This window comes from Ambystoma mexicanum, chromosome 1p, assembly GCF_040938575.1.
Source record: "Ambystoma mexicanum isolate Mex_15411 chromosome 1p, UKY_AmexF1_1, whole genome shotgun sequence".
NCBI lineage: Eukaryota > Metazoa > Chordata > Amphibia > Caudata > Ambystomatidae > Ambystoma > Ambystoma mexicanum.
Genome location: NC_090921.1, coordinates 764197322 through 764217358, shown reverse-complemented (window position 1 = coordinate 764217358; position 20037 = coordinate 764197322). Strand labels below are relative to the sequence as shown.

Here is a 20037-nt window from a genome sequence, read left to right as displayed (position 1 = left end):
GACCTTCAGACCAAAAACAAAGTCCTGGCTCACCAACAAGAATTCCCCCACTATCTGACACAGTAATTAATGTACTTGTTTCCTTTGTCGACCACCATGTAACCCGGTCAACTGCACTTACTGTTATTATCTTGTATGTCTATACTGTGTTGTAAACTCCTCTAAGTCTCCGGTGCCCAGTTACCTCAGGGTTGGGCACACAGTATAAATAAAGAAACTAAACTAAACTAAACTACTTACCAATGTCACTGACCAAAGCCATCTGTGTTCCCTGAACTGGAAGTGCACTGCCAAAGTCCTGCTCACACAGTAGTTCAACTCCAGAGCGTTGGTACAAAGCACGTCACGGATCCAGGCAGTCCTTAGCCAGACCATACCGCCAAACAATTTAGAGCAAGTTGCTACTGTCAAATAAACACAAACATGACAAACACAACTAAAGTGGCAACACAAAAAGAATCCCCACACCACATATGGCACACATACACATTTCAAAAGTTTTTTGCCAGATGGGATCACACACATGTCCATTAAAGAGTCCTCAGAGGTAGCAGGATTGCTCATAGTTTTAGGATAATAGGTTTCAGTCCCACAAGTAACCTTCACACAATGCTCACAAAAGGCACCTGAAAAGTCAGCTACTGAAAAAGACAATTCCCAAATCACTGAATACAGTGAGTATAATAAAGTGTGATGGACCTTTCATCAGGGAAATACTTTATTTGGACTGTGTGTACCTCTGTGTTGATGACTTGACCAGTTTAGTAATCTTAACTCTGTTTAGAAATGTATAATTACGTGACGCAAGGAGCTTTACCAATTCACAGGAGGTGAGTAGATACAGCTCCCAAGCCAGAGGTACTCCACGAGATTAACCTGTGCATGCTCAGGAGGCCCAAAAGGAAAGGTCTGGTTGCAGGAGCCAGTTAAGGGAGGAAGTTAGAAGAGCATGAGTTACCCAAACAAAATATATGAAGACTATTATTACTAATATATTAAGACGAGTAGGATCTTTCATATTAAGGCAAGACCTTGAAATCATGGGATTTTGATATTTTTTGATATTTTTTCTTACAGCTGTCGTAAACTTCAGACAAGATGCCAACAATAGTCAGTGCCCTGCAGGACATTGTCGATGTCTTCCTCAGATACACAACGCAGGAATGTGACCGGGACAAACTGAACAGGGCTGAGCTGGAGTCGATCATCCAGAATGAGTTTACGGACGTCATTAAGGTATCTTAGAACAGTCATTGTCAAATTATCCACTTAATTGTTGATTGCTTGATAGCTGCGTTCGGCCCGGTTTTAAGTGGCCTGAATTTGTGCAGATAAGGAAACTGAAGTGGAGTCATGGAAAGTTATTTTCTTAGGCAAACAATATTCAATCAAGTGGGGAAACCCGTACTAGGAGAATCCAGAATAGGCTAATTAACCATGAGCCCACCCCTCCTCCCCCCACAGTAGAAAAGCTCAAGGCTCTTTTTCTATGGGCATTTCAGAAGTATTATAATGCGACATTTCGGAGTCACTTTCACTGTGTAGGGATAAAGGCTTTGGTTTCAATCACCCCTTCATCTAAGACACTATATGTTAGCTGTGAAAACTCACAAGCATGTCCATCTCTACAATTCATCTCTATAGCTATATCTGTCTTTCCCAGTGGATGGCCCCTCACTAGATTTCCTGTTATAAAGTCTACTTTTCATGCTGAGAGTATTCGTCCCCGCCCATTTCCCATTCCTCACCCACCTTCCAAACCACCCTGTCTACGGCCCCTTTAGGGTATTCACCTCTTCATATCTCCTGCTTACATTCCAATATCTCCCATCTACTCTCTCTTCCATTCTTCCTGAAGTCCATCCCTCACAGTCTCCTATCACCGTGTGCACTCTGACTTCCCGAAGTAACTATCCTCTCCTATGTATCCCATCTCCTCCATGGTCTCCTATGCCCCCACTTTCTTCTCCCCTCCTAGAACATTCCATCGCCAGTCTCTAATGTCTCACCAGTCTCGTATCCTACACCATTTACTCATGCTTTGCCAGTCTCGCCTCGTCCCCTATGTTTCCCATGCAACCTCATTTTGTCCTTCTTCCCAAATGATCCCGCCCCGCTCAGACTTTCATTCCTCCCTACGTCTCCAGTCCCATCTGTCACCAGTCTATCCTCTATTGCTAAGCCTTACATCCCTTTTGAGTCTTTTATCATTTAATAGGTCTTCCACCTTTCCTCAGTCGACCCTGTATCCCTAAATCTCATCATCTCTTTGCCTCTTCTGAAATTGATGATTCCTCAAGGGTCTCTGATTCCCCCTCAATCTCTTTGCCATCACAAATTCTGCATTTTTCCTCTCTCTTGCTTCACGTTGCCAAGCCCCACATTGCTGCTTTCTTGAAGCACAAATAGCACAGTGCGGTATACGGTCATTCCATCGAATCCAAAGCATCAACAGACCATACCATTGAAAAAAATGCATGCTGGTGCAAATGTAGTTTGTCTCTTGTGTGCAATTTACACTTCAGGGAAATTGCTGCCTATATATTTGCCACAGCAATGAGTTCACTGAAACCCCACACAGCTCTTCCTCTCAATCCAAAAAGGTATATTAATAAGGTGTGTGTATTTCCTCTTAATTTCTTGTAGAATCCCAAAGATCCACAGACACCAGCAACAATGCTGATAGTTCTGGATGAAGACAAAGATGGACAAGTGGATTTCAATGAGTTCATGAATCTCGTATGCAAAGTTGCCAAAGCTTACTACAAGACTTTCTACCCAGCACAAGGAACGTGTGATTCAAAGCCTGGACAAGCAAAAGATTCCCATAATCAAGACCAAGGCAAGCAAAAGCACCCGCATCGTCAAGACAAGCAAGACCCACCTCATCAAGACCAGGGCAAACAATATGGTGATTATCAAGACAGTGCTCGTCAAGTCCAGGGCAAGAACGACAACTCTCACAATGAAACTGCTCCCCATTGGGGCACTCGTTATGATCAGGGAAAGCCAGGTGGATCTCAGGCAGAACAAGGCAAGCAGGATCACTCCTATCAGGATCATGACGCGAAAGATGGCTCGAAGCAGGATCATGGAAAGGAAAAGCCACCTCATCATCATCATCACCATGGCAAGCACAGTGGCTCCCATCAGGATGAGGTCAAGAAAGACGGCTCTTACAGAGATCAGGATAAAAAAGAAGGATCCCACCAAGACCATGGAAATCAATATGGCTATCATCAAGATCAAAACAGGAAAGAGGGCTCTCATCAGGATAAGGGCATGAAAGGTGACGTTTACCATGATCTAGACAGCAAAAACATCTCCCTCCCTGACCAAGCTAACAAATATGGCTCCCTCCTAGACCAGGGAAAAAGAGATGGCTCTCGCCCAGACCATAGCAATCAATATGGCTATAGTCATGAGCAAGGCAGGAAAGAAGGCTCCAATCAGGATCAGTACAAGAAAGATGACTCTAGCCAGACCGAGAGAAATCAATACGGGCATCGTCAAGATCATGGCTCTTACCATGATAAGGATAACATATATGGCTCCCAAAATGACCAGGCAAACAAATATGGCTCCCCCCAAGACCAGGGAAACAAATATGGCTATCACCTGGATCAGGACAAGAAAGATCATTCTTACAATGTTCAGGATTCCAAACATGGCTCTTATCATGAGCAGGATACCAACTATGGCTCCCACCAAGACCAGAACAAGAAAGAGGACTCTCACCAAGACCACAGCAGGCAATATGGCTCCCAACAAGATCAAGGCAAGCAATATGGCTCTATTCAAGATCAAGATAAACAAGATACATCTTATCAACATCAGGGCAAGCAAGATGACTCTCAACAACAACAGGGAAAGCAAGATGGCTCTCAACAACAACAGGGAAAGCAAGATGGCTCTCACCGATATCAGGAAAAGAAAGAATCATACCACCATGATCAGGGCATAGAGGTACCCTCATACCAATATCATGGCATGAAAGAGAGTTCCTACGGAGACAAGGTAAACCAAGAATCACACCACCATCATGGTCAGGATAGACAGGGCCCAACACATCATGATGACGGCAAGCAATCTGGCTCTCATCATGATTACGGAAAGCAATGGAGTGCTAATCAAGATCAGCACAAGGAATTTGGCAACAAGCAGAATGATAACAATCAGGGCAAGCAGGAGCCATCACATCAAGATAAGGGAAACAAAATTGGGCTTTATCATGGGCAGGAAAATCAAGTGCCATCTCCACAGTATGATGAGAAGAAAGTTCCACCACCACAAGATCAGAGAAAGCAAGAGCCATCTCCACAATATCAGGAGAGGAAAGTTCTACCACCACAAGATCAGAGCAAGCAAGAGCCAACTCCACTATATCAGGAGAGTAAAGTTCCACCACCACAAGATCAGAGCAAGCAAGAGCCATCTCCACAATTCCAGGATAGGAAAGTTCCACCACCACAAGATCAGAGCAAGCAAGAACCATCACAGCAATATCAGGAAGGCAAAGTTCCACCACCACAAGATCAGAGCAAGCAAGAACCATCACAGCAATATCAGGAGAGCAAAGTTCCACCACCACAAGATCAGAGCAAGCAAGAGCCTTCTACACAATTCCAGGATAGGATGGTTCCACCACCACAAGATCAGAGCAAGCAAGAAACATCACCACAATATCAGGAGAGTAAAGTCCCCCCACCGCAAGATGAGGTCAAACAAGGGCTTGAGCAGCAAGAACACAGTTCTCAAGTTTCTCAGCAAAATCCATCTGAGCATCACCAACCACAGCAGCCACACTACCCACAACAACATTCCCCGAACCGCCCAGTTCAGTATCATTACCAGTACCAATGGTCACCAAATCAGCGTCGGTTTCCTGGGCAAATGTGAAATCATGATGAAATGTTTCAATTAAAAGAAAAGCAAAATAAATGATGAAATGAAGGCCCCAACATTGTTTACCAACAGGGGTTCCTGATTGTGTCTTGCAATGAATAAAGCATTGATAACAAAATTGCCATCTCTGCGGTTTCCATGCACAAAAATGACCATTGTGGAGTCTGCATGTAAAATTATCATTGGCCACTGTAACCTCTACTTGGATGACAACCTTTTCTCCTGTTGGCCACTTCATTTTCTTTCTTTATAAAACTACGTTAGAAAAGAAATGTAGTGTTGATTACTTGGGTGTTAGTAGTTCTTAGAGGGATGCAAGTGCATAAATTACCTAAAACCAACGTTCATTTTGCGTACAACAATATCTGATGCAGCGTGTCAGAAAGTGAGCCATCCAAGATGCTCATAAGCCCAGAGCAATGTTGTTATAGGACTTTATGAGCACTCATCTAGTGTACACCATCAAAACCTTCCAACCAGAGAATGACTCAGTATAGTATGCCACAGAACTGACCAATGAGAAATGGTCCACATTAATTGCAACCCCAAAGACCTCCAGGCCCGGAATCCTATTTGAGTAGACTCCCTTTTAACAGATTCACTTTTGCATCATCATCAACAAAATAAAGGTAACTGATCAATGCTAACATCAGAAGACCAGGGATACGAAAATCCTTGATATGACCATATCTTACAATATCAGATCTACACAACTATACCAAGATTAGGAAGTCAGTTCATAAACCCTTTTGCCACAATATTGTATCAATATCATATCAGACAAGACTAACAAACTGGCACCACTCACCTTAAAGAAATAAAAATTGAACCCTCTGCATTGTGGTACTCAGCAGAAATGAACACAGAAAGTATAGCCTCGTGGGCCTTTGAAAGAAAATGCATCAAATGCCAACCCAAGCTCTACTAATTTACTTGCGAGCAGCAAGAAATTAATGCAAGGCTAATACCAACAGGGTAAAAGCTTCAAATTTGAGGACCCAAATTGATGCTTTAAGAAATCACCCCAGGAAATTGATCTAGGCAATTAAAAAGGAGAGGCACCCATAATTTCCCCCCTCGAAAATTGAAACTGTGTGGCTTTTATTGCTGACAAAAAACACAACATTGTATTTAGAAGTTCCACCATTATCCCAACAACATGTCTACAGACGGGGTCCACAATCCCATGAAAAGCTAACACCATTTCACCTCCCCAAGAAAAAATTCTCCCCACTCAGTCCCCCAAGACTTCCTGGAGACTCAACATCTGCCCTCCCCCCATATGGAGAAGACAGCCGCATATAACATTAGTGGAACTGGGCTCAAATACATCAATCCTCCTGTTTGAATAAGAGGAATTTCCCAAGAGCCTCAGAATTATTCAGGTGACCTGACACTTGAACATGCAGGCAGCTGCCCCATAAGAACTCAGTAGATATTGCCAATCCAGAGTCCTCTGAATCCTCGGCTAAATCATTGAGAGCTGTATGTGGCTGTACAACTTAACAGATATCTCTTCACAGAAGTGTAATAGTGACCAGGGGACTATTAACAGCCTCCCGATGTACATGCAAGAGTGACTGGGCCTTGGCAATTACCTGCACCAGGAACGGAAGACCCAGCCATAGAGCAAAGTTCAACTGTCTTTATTACGCATTCAAATTACAGGGATTGCAGCATAAACAACATAACATTCTCCAAACTTACTCTCAGTGTCTAGGCGATTGCCAGCTGATTTTGTTTGTGTGTGACATCACAAAACATGGTTACATCCCAGAAACCTAACAGTGGTTAATAAGGTGAACTACATATATTTTTCTATAAGGGATTAATACACTCATTGGGTAACCATATCTGGTGGCTCCTCCTGAAACCACCTCCAAAAGTATCAAATACAAAGTTACAGGTTAGTGAAAGGTAGTTGGCCAATGCAACGTTGTATGAGCTTATCGTGGAAGGTGAATAGGGATTGAACAGACAGGGTCTTCTCAGTCTTGGGGCCTTGGATAGGTACCAGGCCGAGTGCAGCACTCAAAGTAGTGGGAACGTCCCCGAAGGTGCTGCGTGTTCCCAATAAGTTTCCTTCTCTGATCTCCTAAGCCGTGAGACATAAAATTTGCCTTTGAACTGTGTTACATTTGTATCCCTCTGCCTCCAGTTTGATAGGAACAGCAATCTCTACCTGGCTCGAATGAATAGGCACTGTCTAGCAAGTTCAGGTCACCTGTGTAGGTCCAACGAAATGGGTCTTGTTTACCTGTAATTATGAGGATTTTTGGCTGGGGTTTCTTGCAGGTGCCCTAAGGTGCCTGCTTATCTGGAACCTTTCCTTCTCTCTGTGTCCTTGGCTATCTGTGCACGATGACCGCCCTGGAAGCCTACTCTGTCAGCTTCGACTGGATCAGTCTGTCAGCTTTCTCTGTGTCTTGAGTTCTCAAAGCTGCTCCCATTCATTCCAATCTACCTGTGTCATCTATCTTCATTCGCATGGCTGTCCCTGTTGTGTTAAGCGTCCGCATGCTGTCCATATGTATTCTTATGCGTCTTGCAGTTTTCTGCTCAGTAAAAGGTATACGTGGGTCAGTCCCCTAACTATGTGAGTCATAAGCATAGCCTTTGTGTCTATCAGCAATACACACAAATATCTGTGTAGCTTCGTGCAGGGCTGCATATGTGCTTCATGTCTAATGTATCTATGTCATGATGTCAGTTTCTGATGCTATTATAATACTCTGGTCCAGAGGCTAGAGTTTTCCTGCTTTTTTCAGTGTTTGCATAATGTCAGTCGTGACATCATCGGCTCTTTGCGGCTGCAGTCACTTGACTTGCTCTATCGATTGCAGGCTTGTCTCTTCTTTGATGTTATCAGAGTATGGTCTGAATGACTACCTGAGCGAATCACATCTCTCACACCTGAGATAGGTCATTGATGAAGGAGAGGAGGGGATCACGACTGAATTACATCTCTCGTTTCTCTGTTGACGGGCAGAGAGCGGGATAGGCAACAGGGCTATGTTTAGGTCCCCTTCTTCCTCCCCCCCTCTGGTCGACAGGTCGATCACACTCCCAAAGCTATTCTCTCTGGTCAAGTACAGATTTGGAATCCATACCTTCAACACTCCTCCTAAGTGTCCGGCACATCTTACCCCAGGTCATGTAGCAGCAATCTCCATTGGGTTTGCACCACACACATTTTCACCAATAGTTGTGTGGATCTGGGGGAAAGGAGAACTTTTTACCAGGTGAGAACAGAGGACACTGCTTCAGGTGTGATTGCAATATGTCCAGAGTCTGTGTTTCTCCATCTGCTTTCGTCTTTACGTCCAATAAGATTTTCATTCCTGTTGTCTTTTCAGTGGTCTTCTGGCATTGTGCTATTACTATTCTGATAACACAGAAGGCAAATAAAACTAGCACTAAAGCTGCTATCAGCACTTTCAGTCCATTAGCCATCCATGATGGTATCCAGGAAAAGATGTATGACAGCCAGTCTGCATCTTCTTCTATCAGGGTTGTCACTGCCTCCCACCTTCGCGTGCATGTCTGATAACTGCATGATCGCCTCAATAAGTGTACATGCAACAGGAAGGCCCGATTTTGGTGCAAACACCTCCTTCCATTGCTGTGAGAAGAGCCAGGATGTACTTGTTCTGTAAGGTCATCAACCTAACAGCTCCCAACTCCTCCTTGATAGTATTGAACACTTGGATGGTCAAGTTTGTCATCTGCAACAGTTCCCATCTGATGATCTGGAGCAATTTGGTATTCGAACTTGCCTGAATTCCTGGGATCACAGATGCAAAAAACATTTCAGTCCTACTGAAAAGTCTGTGCTCTGCTGGTATCAAGTCGAATGCTTCTTCCATCTTGGTTAAGATGTAGTTACTTCTCTTCACTCTTGTCAGTTCTGCTGACATTTTAGGGAATCGATACATGTGTATGTCATTCTGAGGCACTGATAATGCTTGTGTGTTCAGTTGCACTAGAGGTCATATCCCTCCCCAGTTTGGCGATAGCTGCATTATGCTTTAGATCCTCAGGCCCAATAGTGATCCATTGGTACTTCAGTGCCAACCTTCATGTCTGGTATCCTCGATATTCGCTTGAATCCTTTGTTCTCTCCAACCTTTACTGGACCATCATTCTGGAAACATAAAGAAGCACCCTCGAGTTGTATGATTTGCGTAGGACCTGCGTCATTCTTCACCAGGTGAGCAGTTTTGCTCTTGCTGCCCATTCTTTGAGGCAATTGTTGTTTTCCTTCTGTACCACTTCAACTGGAATTGGCAGGTGTGCGTGTGCTTTTCTCCCTACCATTCTCTCCTTCCATCCTTCTCTGGTGAATATTTGTCCATATACTAACAGTTGAGGTCTCTCCCAGCCTCCTGGCATCCCTCCTACCTCCCTTTGTCCTGTCTTTGGGCATTGAAGCTATGTTTGTGCCACTATTCTGCCTTCCCCTATGTTTGGTCTGGCAGGAATGCACTCTATTGTCTTGTCAGTGCTCCAATAGTCTTCTATCATTTCTTGAGTCTTGATGTAACTGTCTTCATATGGGAACATCTTTGGAGACACCCACCTTAGTGTATCCCATGTCCCTTGAAATCGACCTTTTGTGGTTCAGAGCAACAGGTGCATGAGACACAGTGCTCTGGCTGCTGAGATTTCTGTTGCTATGAATGTTCTGAAAGCACTCAGCGAGTGTTTTCTAAGCGTGGGATCGGGATTCAAACCTGTGTTGTGCTGCTTTGTCTTGCTTCCAAGACAAATGTGTTGCCCCGAGCTATCCTTTGTTCTGGAGGAGAAGAATCCACTGACGGGCCCATAGATCAGTGCTTATCCTCTGGAACCAGTAGGACAAGATAGCTGCACCGTGTGAGGACAGGGGGTGCAGGATTCACTTACTCCAACACGACTCAATAATGAGGACTCATTAGTTTGGCAAAGGGAAGTCCGTTTAATGACAAGTACATCAAACAGAGAAGCAGTTGGGAATCAGCATACTGGCGATCACCTGTCTCGTTCCGACTTCCTCGAACTTCTGTCGGACAACAACTCTTATAGGCAATATTCATCATCATTGACGTCTAATTCTACAAAACTCAATATGCAATATAATTGGTTAGGAAAGGTAACTTAAGTATAGGTGCTATATCTGTATATGATAATAGAGCATGCAGATTGGATAATTCTTATCGGGTGGGCATCTATGCCCATCCCACTACATCACATGTGATTGATATCACTACAAGTACGACGTCCCATTGGTTCTACGATATATAGGACCCCAGATAACTTGGCCCATTGTGATTGGGCAGGTTACACCCCTAGACATAAATCCCCATTTTAATTAGCAGCATGCAGAATGGACACCCAGGTGCCTGGTGCCCCAGGTTTCACCCTGCCTCCCTTCCATCAATCAGTATTTTAGGGCTATGTGTCAATTAGTTGGCTGGGTATGGCCTCTGAACTGTAGCCTCTTATCAGGAAAAGTTATGGCTGGATGACATCAGGCGGTGGTACTTCTTCGCGCCTGGCTGGTCACGTGTTGGTTCACCATGAATCTGCTTCAGTTTCTAGCTTTTTGTGTATTTAATTCTTCTTTAGCCTCGCCACCTGCCTGGGCCCCCTTATCTTGACCTTCATGGGACAGGCTGGTATGCTCTAAAGTTTGAGTCTTGTTAGCTGACGCTCTCCTCCCTTTCTCTGGATGACCTCGATTTCCTAGGCATGAGCCGCTCTTTGTTGAGTTTCGATTCTGCTCCTTCTCTTGCCTCTGGCTGGGTTACGAAACTTGGCCTGTCAGGCCTCTGGCAGCCTGGGTACGCTTCTGCTTTTACAAAATGGAGTCGCACTTGTATAATGTGTCTTATTGAGGTAGATATATAGTTGGCGCTAGCCGCTCTATTCGTCTACTAAGCATTGCAAGCTGTATCGATTTCTTAGCTTCTTGCGTTCGAAGTCTATTTACACACATTTAGCTGGTTCGGTTCTTCCATCTGGTTTCACAGCTATGTTTCTTTACGTTTTGTCATTGTCTCTTCCCTGTGTCCATTGCATCTATTTTCATAGTTACTCGTACTGGCGTGCTTGTCTTCGATAGCCGCTTTTGTTCCTTCACGAGTCTGTTCGGGCCTTGTGTCATTTCCACTGACCTTCCATTAGGGCTCTTTGGGTCTCTTCATGGACCGTCTGTAGGTACTCTTTGTTTCGTATCAGCGGCTGGTACGGCTGTCTTATAGGGTACCGTGCTTCCCAGGGATGTCTGGTTATGGGCACTTCAATAGGTATGGATTTCCTGATGTACACTGGACAAAGTCCCAGTGAAGCTCTTTGTCGGTTCATTTGCTCCTCGTACGTCACATATGTTGGCCAGTACGCTCCTGGTACCTCAAAATGAGGGTATGGGGTGCAGGTAATGTCTGGGACCTCCTCTACACTCCCCCCTCTGGTCGGCCCATCGACCACTTCTGCAACCTCTTTTGTATTTATTTCTTTTGATTCTTCGGTGTCATGTTCATTGTCTTCAGGGTTTGTACATGATGGTGTGAATGTGTGTGTCTTTGGAGTCCATATTTATACTCCTTTCAAACTCCCTGCTGTTTTCACATGTTCATCTTGGTTCCAGGTCATTAGCTGGCATTGTCCATTTGGACTGCAGTAGATCAATTTACCTTCATACCTTCTTCGCTTCTTAGGGTATGCAAACTTTTTTCCTTCTGGCGCAAATTTGCTGGCCTTCACAAAGTCTCTTATTTCTTCATCAGTCAAGTCTCTGGGACTCCATCCTTGTTCGATATCAACCATTACTTTCATCCCTATGGCTTCCTTTGCAGTTTTCTGGCACTGTATAATGATTATTTTGAAAAACACAGAATCCTAGCAATACCATTGCTAGTAGGGCTCCCAGAAACTTAAATATATCTGCCATCCATTGTGGGACCCATGAGAGTAGGTCTTCAAACCAGCTGTCATCATCCACTTCATCACTTTCATCGATCATCTGGTTTTTGAAGGTTGTTAACATACTTATGGCGTCTGTTAGGGTTCCGTTTTCTTCATCGTGTGATGGTACAAATGTGCAACATGATTCTCCAATTTTTGCACAAACACCAGTCTCTGTAGTTCTATGTTTCAGCTCCTCATGCAGTTTCTTTGCTCTGACTATAAATGGGAACAAATAATCTATCAGCATTTGTTTTTTCTCTGTGAGTTCCTTTGTGGCTACTTCTGTTCTTTCGAGGGATATTGCTATGCCCTCTCTCTTGGGTTTTTCACTTGACTTCTCTTGGTCACTTCCACTATTTTCTGGAACTGATTGCTCGGCAGGCTGTCTCCCCTTCTCTGCAGCCTTCGTTGGAGGCCCTGTAGCCATTGACACTTGCCCTTGTCTGTGTGCATCCTGTGTGTGGGTGTGTGCAGTGGTCAGTGCTGCGTTTTCATTCATTCCGTGCTGACCCTGTCTCCAGCTTTTTTCGTAATTCGTTAAGTGAATCACTGCTTATTATATTTAATTATAGTTTGTTAACTTTACCATCAGGTTTTCTTGGAACAGGAATGACTATGTAGGGTCTGGGTGCTTTCGTAGGCCCCAGACGTTCATCATCCAGTGGGTGCACTGAGATCGGGACACTTCGTGCACCAATAAAGAAAGCAGTTCTGATTGTTAATGATAGAAAAACAATAATAACAACTATACATACACACATAATCGTTCGAAACGACAGTTTGCAACATTTTCTTCCAGGGAAGTGTGGGCGCCCTTCTGCTGGGGGTAAAACCAAGTTACTGTTCTGGGCCCCCATTTCGAGTGAGTTCATAGTCAATTATTTATTCCTTCTCTTGCTCTGATCTCATAGTTCGAGAGTTCATTACTATAAAAGTGACGAGTTTTTTCCAAATGTCCCCCCTCTTGTGGTTGATGACGGTAGTCTCTGGATATGCAGTACAGTTCCTGTGCTAGACTCTGGAGAAAGGTTAGGCCAGCAGCTTTGATACATCACATTCATAATGCATATCTATAGTAGGCAAGGTCCCAGTGCACTCCTTGAATTTGCCTTGGTCCTGAGGACATGCTGGACCCTGTTCAATGCGAAGGAATGAAAAGATGGAACTGCTAAAAATCACATAGACTAGAATGTCGTAAAAAAAAAAAAAAAAAAAAAAAAAGTAAACATGGAAAAATAAGAATAAAAATAAGGAAAAATATGAAAAAGTAAAAAGGGACAATAAGATAGTACAGTTCTTGACTTTGCTCTCCTCGATCTGTCCATGGCGGAAAAATAAGGCACTATGTTTCTTTCTCTCGGTTTGCCCCGGTTGGAAAATTGAAGAACTGTGTCTTTCTCCTTGATCTGTCCCACCAAAACGATGAAGCACTGTCTCTCCGTTTCCACGATCTGTCCCACAGCGGAAAATCTCACTGGAACCTCTTAAGGTACTCTCGCTGGAAGTTGGATAGCTCCACCTGGAGCATTATGCCGTGGAGAAGTGTACCCATGTGTGGGGCGTTGGCTGGATCTCTAAGGAAGGTGATGACGTCAACATCTGCAGGCCTCCCCACCCTTTCTGGATAGTCCGTGACGAGCCTAAGCAGGACATTGTGCGCCAGCCGGGTGTCCTCGGGCGATAGAGACATTTGCTTTTTTTTTCTTTTCTGTGTCCTGATCACAAGCTTTTCTTTTGGTTCGCACAGTCTTTGCACTTTGCTGTTGTGTGAATTACCACAAGGCGATTTAATTTAGTCCACAGCTGATTCAATTTGGCTAGATTTCTTGGGTCTCTGATGAAAGTGTGTGTATCAGTTGTTCTCCCTACAAGTCCTGGGCATTTCTCGATTATTTGGAAGAACAAATTAAATGTGAGTTCATCAATGTCTACTGGTGGTGGAAGCATTTGTGACCTTTTCGATGTGCTCGGGTAGCTCGACGAAGGCTTCCGTGATAACAGTCAGTAGTTGCTGGATTACCCTTTTGTTGGCAGGATCAAGAATAAAGTCTGTGACGCTGGTCTCTCTCCCTATTAGCGATGGGTAGGACAGCACCACTAGTTGTAAGTATTTAAGCACATCCCACTTGAGGCTTCTGCTAGGAGATACCATGAATTATTCGAACAAAGTCTTGATAGTGGTTGCTTCAGGATACTGTGTTATGCTTTCAGAGAATAGTTTTAATTGCAGTCTATCAGAGTCTTGATTCTTTGTACTACTTGGGCATGACGTTCTTTCAGAAGTTCGTTCTATCAATGTTGTTGTGGCTTTGGATGTGCTTCTCTTTACCCCGCAACTAGGATGTGCAGAGTGTTTGTATTATGTCTTTTATCACCTTTTCATTTATTTGAGAAAATGTCTCGTTTAACTCACAATTTAAGATTGAGTTCTTTTTGCCTTCATTTTGTTGCTCATGCGTCTTTCTTCCTCGCCATGGATCTTGTCTGCACGGGCGGAGGTTCTTCCCCGTTGTCTGTGGTTTCTTTGTGTTAGGTGCAGCAGGAGGGCTCTCCCCTATAAACGGTTTAATATCATTTATGAAGATTCATGCCCTTCTGCCCTGTAGTTTGATGGCGGAAGGGGTGCAGTCCTCTACAATGAAAGGACCATTGAATCGTGGCTCATCGCACCTTTTTCTGGTAAAGTTCTTCACAAGCACTGTGTCCCCTGGGAAGATGATGGGCACATGGAGACCTTGTTTGGCGTCTGCTTCAGCACTTCCTGTTGTATTTTGTGCTGTGCTGCACCCTTTTCTTCGTCGCTGCAGCTGGCCTAAAATGACAGAGAAACTGGATGTCATACAGTTCAGGTACTCCTGCATCTCTGTTCCCAAAACCTCTTTTGTTGGCTGGGCATCACACCTAGCTCTATCTCAGGGGGTAAAAGGGGTCCTCATCCTTCTGCCAGTCACTATCTCGTGCGGCGTAAAATGATGGCCGGAGCCTGGTTGGTTCCGAAGTGCATACAATGCCAGTGGTAGACAGTGCAACCATCCCTTTTTTAATGTTAGCTTCAACTTGGCTATCCTCTCTTTTAACAGGCCAGTGAGTCGTTCACATATGCCATTCCCCTCCGGATGATACGCCGACGAGAACTTGTGCTTTATACCAAGCAGCAAGCTGATCTGTTCAAAAACTGAGTTTACAAAGTGGGCCCCATTATCTGATCTCATTACCTCACACACCCCCCATCTAGGGAACACTTCCCTCACCACAAATTCTGCAGCACAGGTAGCATCTGGGTGTGTACAGGGACCTGCTTCTATCCATCTAGAGAATGGACACACCACCACAATTAAATACCTGTACCCGTTGCACACTTGAATCATGTCAACGTAGTCGACATGCAAGTGCTGGAATGGGCCATTTGGTCGGGGGATAACTCCTCTCATTACTTTTAATGTGTGCCCAGCAGTGAACTGCTGGCAGATTATGCAGTTCATCATGAAGAACGCAACATGCTCTGCCAAATTCATTGTAAATCAGTCTTCTGCGAGTGTTGCAGCGATATTTTCTTTAGACATGTGTATAGGGTAATGTAGTTGTTCCAATGCTACATTCAGTAGGGCGACAGGAATCACTGGTTTACCAGTGCTGTCTTGTCTCCACAACCCATCACAGGGGTTTAAGGAACACCCTCGACACTTCCACACATTTTTCTCCTCCTGAGGTGCCTCCCCTTGGAGTTCCATTAATTGTGTCTGTCCCATGTTACCATAGGCCTCGGGTGTGGCTCATGCTATCATCATGCGCTCATGGGTACGTGCCACCTCCATGTCCATGATTGTTTCATTTTTGGATGCCATACGCTTGGCTTCTGTGTCCGCTTCATGGTTCCCACGTGACACGAAATCTGTCCCGTTGGTGTGGGCGGCGCATTTCACGACCGCTATGCCCACTAGGAGCTGTACTGCTTTTATCAACCTGTCCAATAAGGCTGCGTGTTGCACTGGCGTGCCGTCCGCACGGAGGTAGCCGCTCCTCTTCCAGCGCGCTAGACCTGCATGCACTGTGGACGTCACATAGGCGGAGTCACTGTACACAGTTACATCCTGGTCTGCATGATTCTCAATGGCGAGTATCAGTGCCAAAATTCTGCAGCTTATGCCGAATAATGAGATGGTATTCAGTACTCGAAACTCTCCATTTGACTGGTGTTTTATCACAGCCTCGCCTGTGTACCTTTGTCCATTTTCTTGGTCGATTCTCGAAGACCCGTCAATAAAGACGATCTCTCCACCTGCCAGGGCATTTTCCTTTACCCTGGGGATTTCATCATAGATTTCCTCATAATTCGCACAGTCATGCATAGGTTCTCCCTCTGTGACTGGCTCGGCTATGAACGTAGCTGGGTTTACTGTTTTACAGCGAACTATCTTATCGATGGGTTAGAGATAATCACCTCATAGGCGGATGCTCTCTGCGAAGTCAGCGTGCCCTTTTGTTTTTCTAGTATGGCAAATAATGAGTGCTCAACGTACAATGTCATGGAGCACCCCATCACAATGGCTGACGCCTTCTCGATGGTGAACGCGGCGGCAGCTAGATTTTGTTCGCATGGGAAGTGGCCCTTCATGACCGGGTCCAAACTCCTGCTGTAATACGCTAGGGGCTTGTACACCTGGGAAGTTTGCTGCGCGAGCACTGCCGTCATAAAATTACCATCGGTATGTGAGAACAGGTAGAATTCCTCTGCATAATTAGGGATCCCGAGAACTGGGGCCTTACAAATTGCCCTCTTGAGTTCTGAAAACCCCTTCTCTATTGCCTCGGCCATTCGACTTTTTCCCTTGTCGCCTGGGCCTTCTTTAGGGCCTGGAGCAAGGGCTTGGTATAAGATCTATAGTTAAAAACCCATGCTCTGACATAATTGCACAGGCCTAGGAAACTTTGCATTTGTTTTATCGTGAGTGGTTTAGCCGTATTCATGATAGCTTCAGCCCTTTCTGGGGTTACCTTTTTCCCTTCGTGTGAGATTAACTGGCCTATGTACAACACCTCTTGCTGACAGTATTGTAGTTTTTCCTTATCAACTTTGTATCCTTTTTTAGCCAGGATAGTCAATAACTGGACAGAGTCGCGCCTGCATTGTTCTTCAGTGATGCTGCACATCAGAATGTCATCCACATACTGAAAAACAACTCTGTCCACCGCAATATTGCTTAGGTCCATCTGCAGGACTCTGTTGAAAATGGATGGAGACTCACAGTACCCCTGTGGCAACCTCGTACTTTTCAGGCGCATTTGTCTGAAAGTAAATGACGTCAGGTCTTGTCACGGTGCAACAGGATTGAGAAGAACACATTTTTCAAATCGATCACCGTGAAATATTTTGCCTCAGTGGCTATGTTGCACAGAATTGTGGATGGATTAGGGACTAGAGGGAATTTGGCTTCAACTATATCATTTAATCCCCGTAAATCTTGAATTAGACGCCAAGACCCTCCCTTTGATTTCTTGACAGGGTAAATCACTTTGTTGTAAGGTGATTCTGACGTCACTAGAATTCCCTGTTCCATCATGGTGGAAATTGTCTTCGCGATTCCTTCATCTGCTTCTCTGGACATAGGGTATTGTTGTGTCCTTGGTAAAATTGCTCCTGGTTTCAGTTTAATTTTCACTTCATCTGCCCCCTTCAGGAGGCCTACGTCATAGTGCCCAGTAGTCCATACTGTGACAGGCACTTGGGCCATGTCGTCTTCAAAGTATTCTGGACGTATCAGTGCCAGCATCATTCTCTGTGGAACCTCACGTTTGATCATTTTGACCCAAAATATGAGACTCACTTCTACCCTTGTCTCTTCTATGTCAGGGTGTTCTTCGAACAGATCATCATCTGTGACGTCAGTCACTCGGTACCCTTCTTCGATGGCGATAATCGTGCACCATTGTCTGCCTTCATCATCGTATCCTTCCACCAGTGCTACTTTCCCTCATACTGCGGCAGATTGTATCATTAGGGGAATACTTGTCCCTCCTCTTCGTGCATGGGTATTCTTGGTCTGAATAGGAACTCATCCGGTGCCTTATAGTTCTATCGGCGATGCCTGGCAGTCCTGCCATGAGCACTCGCACGCCATATGCGAAGACTTCTGCCTCTAGTGGTATAGCTCTCATGGCTATGCGTCCTGAGTATGCTCTGATCATTTTGCATACGTTTGAATAATGCATTCCTGGAGTGGAGCATACTATACCATTTTCGGTAAACGAGATTGTCATATTCAACTTAGTCATTAAGTCCCGACCCAGGATGTTTACTGGGGTCTGGCATGAATACAATAAAGGTACATTCATTTTGCGCTCTCCCAGAGAGACTGGGAGTGCGTCTGTAAAGGGAACCCTACTGTGAGCTCCAGTGAAACTCTGAGTATCTATAGCCTCGCTGGACAAGGAAAACTTGCCTTCTCGTATGCACGAGCGTGTCGCACCCGTATCAACTAAGAAGGAATTTTCTTTACCCCCTATGATGACATTCAGCCTAGGTTCCCTATTAGGGTCTGGTGTCACTGATAGGATAGAGCACATCAGAGTCCCCTGTGAGCTGTCCTATTTCATATATAGGTTCGGCCCACTGTATACTCCTGGTTTTCCCCATTTCCAAGGTTGACTCCCCCTCCGGAATCAGCACCCTGAGATAGTTGCAGCGGTGCCTGCTGAGATTGCCCCTTTGGTATGTTCCCCATATTCACGGGTTGAACCACCTGCTGTGCACCTTGCTGCAAGCCTGACGCCTGCTGCTGCATTGTGTGATTTTGTGCACTGCCCTGTTGTGGGACGGCTGGCTGGTTCATCATGCCTGCCCCCATCCCTTGGCTTTTTTGCCACATGCCATGGCTCCTGCACATTCGGCCATATGTCCTGCTATTCCACACAGCCAACAGACTGGCGGAGGTTGGGCCATCTGTCCATCTGGTGTAGCTGGACTGCCCATCTGCGCGCTCTGAAAGCCCACTTGATTATTCTGAAAGCCTCCCTGGCTACCTTGAAACCCACCCTGATTACTCTGCCATCCTCTTCCTCCAAAACCCCTTCCCCTTGGGTAAAATCCTGCGCTACCTTGGTTATTCTGGGATGGGTTAGCTGCTGATTGCGTGCTAGGTTCAGCTGGGCTTGTCAGCATGGCACCCTCGAGAGCATACTTTGAAAGTTTCTTTTGCACCAGCTTCGCCTCCTCACCCTTACGAGTTGCCTCCTTTTTCCGGTTCTTTTCGTATAACAATCTGCAGTAGTGTGCGATTGTTAACTGTATTTCGGCCCATGGTTTCGCTTCTACTGCTACCCGTTTTTTGAGCTGTTTCTGCACTGGTTCATGCAACCCCTGGCATGATATGTGGTAGAATACAGGGATAGATTTCGTCGAAGACTCTTGCGTTTCGTTCAGCCACGCGTCTTGAAAATTCTGGATATAAATCAACGGATCCTCTGAGTCCTTCATCTTTCGAGTCATTATAGCTCTCATATCTGACATGTCTGGATAGAGCGTTTGCAGCGCTTTCCATACTGCTGCTCTACAATTATTAAATGGTGCTCCGTCATGGGAGGTGTCAGTCGTAGATAACGCGGGTAGCCTGCCCGTTTCCATACATCATCCGCTCTTTCATCAAGTGTGGTGATTAGGAGGCCCTTACTGTCCCCTATATCTAAGGTGACACCCCTGTCATTTTCCCTAACTCATGTATCCATTTTCCAGCTCCCGATGTCAGCATTGGAAGCTTGCTTTTTAAGTTCTCTCGGTCCATGTGTGGCCATGGAATATATTGTGGTCTTGCTCCTCCCTTTTCTAGTAATGGGAATTGGAATGCGCAGTTTTCCTTTTCTTTCCCTATAGCTCCCCTGTCTACCGTTGGGGTGTTATTCCCGCCTTTCCGTCTCCCGGGCAATACCCTTAATCTGTCTGCATAGGCAGGTGCTGAACCCCCCTTTGACCGTGAGGTGTTCCTTCATGTCGGCTGGACTGCGCGGTGGACTTCGGTGTCCTACTTGCGGACTCGCTAGCGTCTGACCATCGTACCCCCTGGTCCCCTGGGAGCCGTTTTTTTCACCGTCTCCCTTCTTCATATGTCTCATCCTCCGTTTCCCCACCGGAGTCAGATTCTGAGTGCTCCCAATTTACGCAACTCCCTGCATCCTCTTCATTCTGCCTTA

The 20037-nt window shown here is 45.2% G+C and overlaps 1 protein-coding gene across 1 annotated transcript; it reads left to right on the top strand.

Annotated features, from left to right (window-relative positions):
• The first annotated feature begins 1098 nt into the window (after positions 1-1098).
• On the top strand, positions 1099-4899 carry LOC138510846 (repetin-like). The gene is made up of 2 exons (XM_069626525.1): positions 1099-1236; positions 2647-4899. The coding sequence occupies exons 1-2, from the start codon at positions 1099-1101 to the stop codon at positions 4897-4899; spliced, it is 2391 nt and encodes a 796-aa protein (XP_069482626.1).
• Positions 4900-20037: the final 15138 nt, after the last annotated feature.

What these genes read in the sequence shown, in the direction of transcription:
- LOC138510846 (XM_069626525.1), top strand. Translation starts at nt 1,099, where the DNA reads ATGCCAACAATAGTCAGTGCCCTGCAGGACATTGTCGATGTCTTCCTC. An exon ending in AGTTTACGGACGTCATTAAG is followed by an intron (nt 1,237 to 2,646) that starts GTATCTTAGAAC and finishes AATTTCTTGTAG; the next exon opens with AATCCCAAAGATCCACAGAC.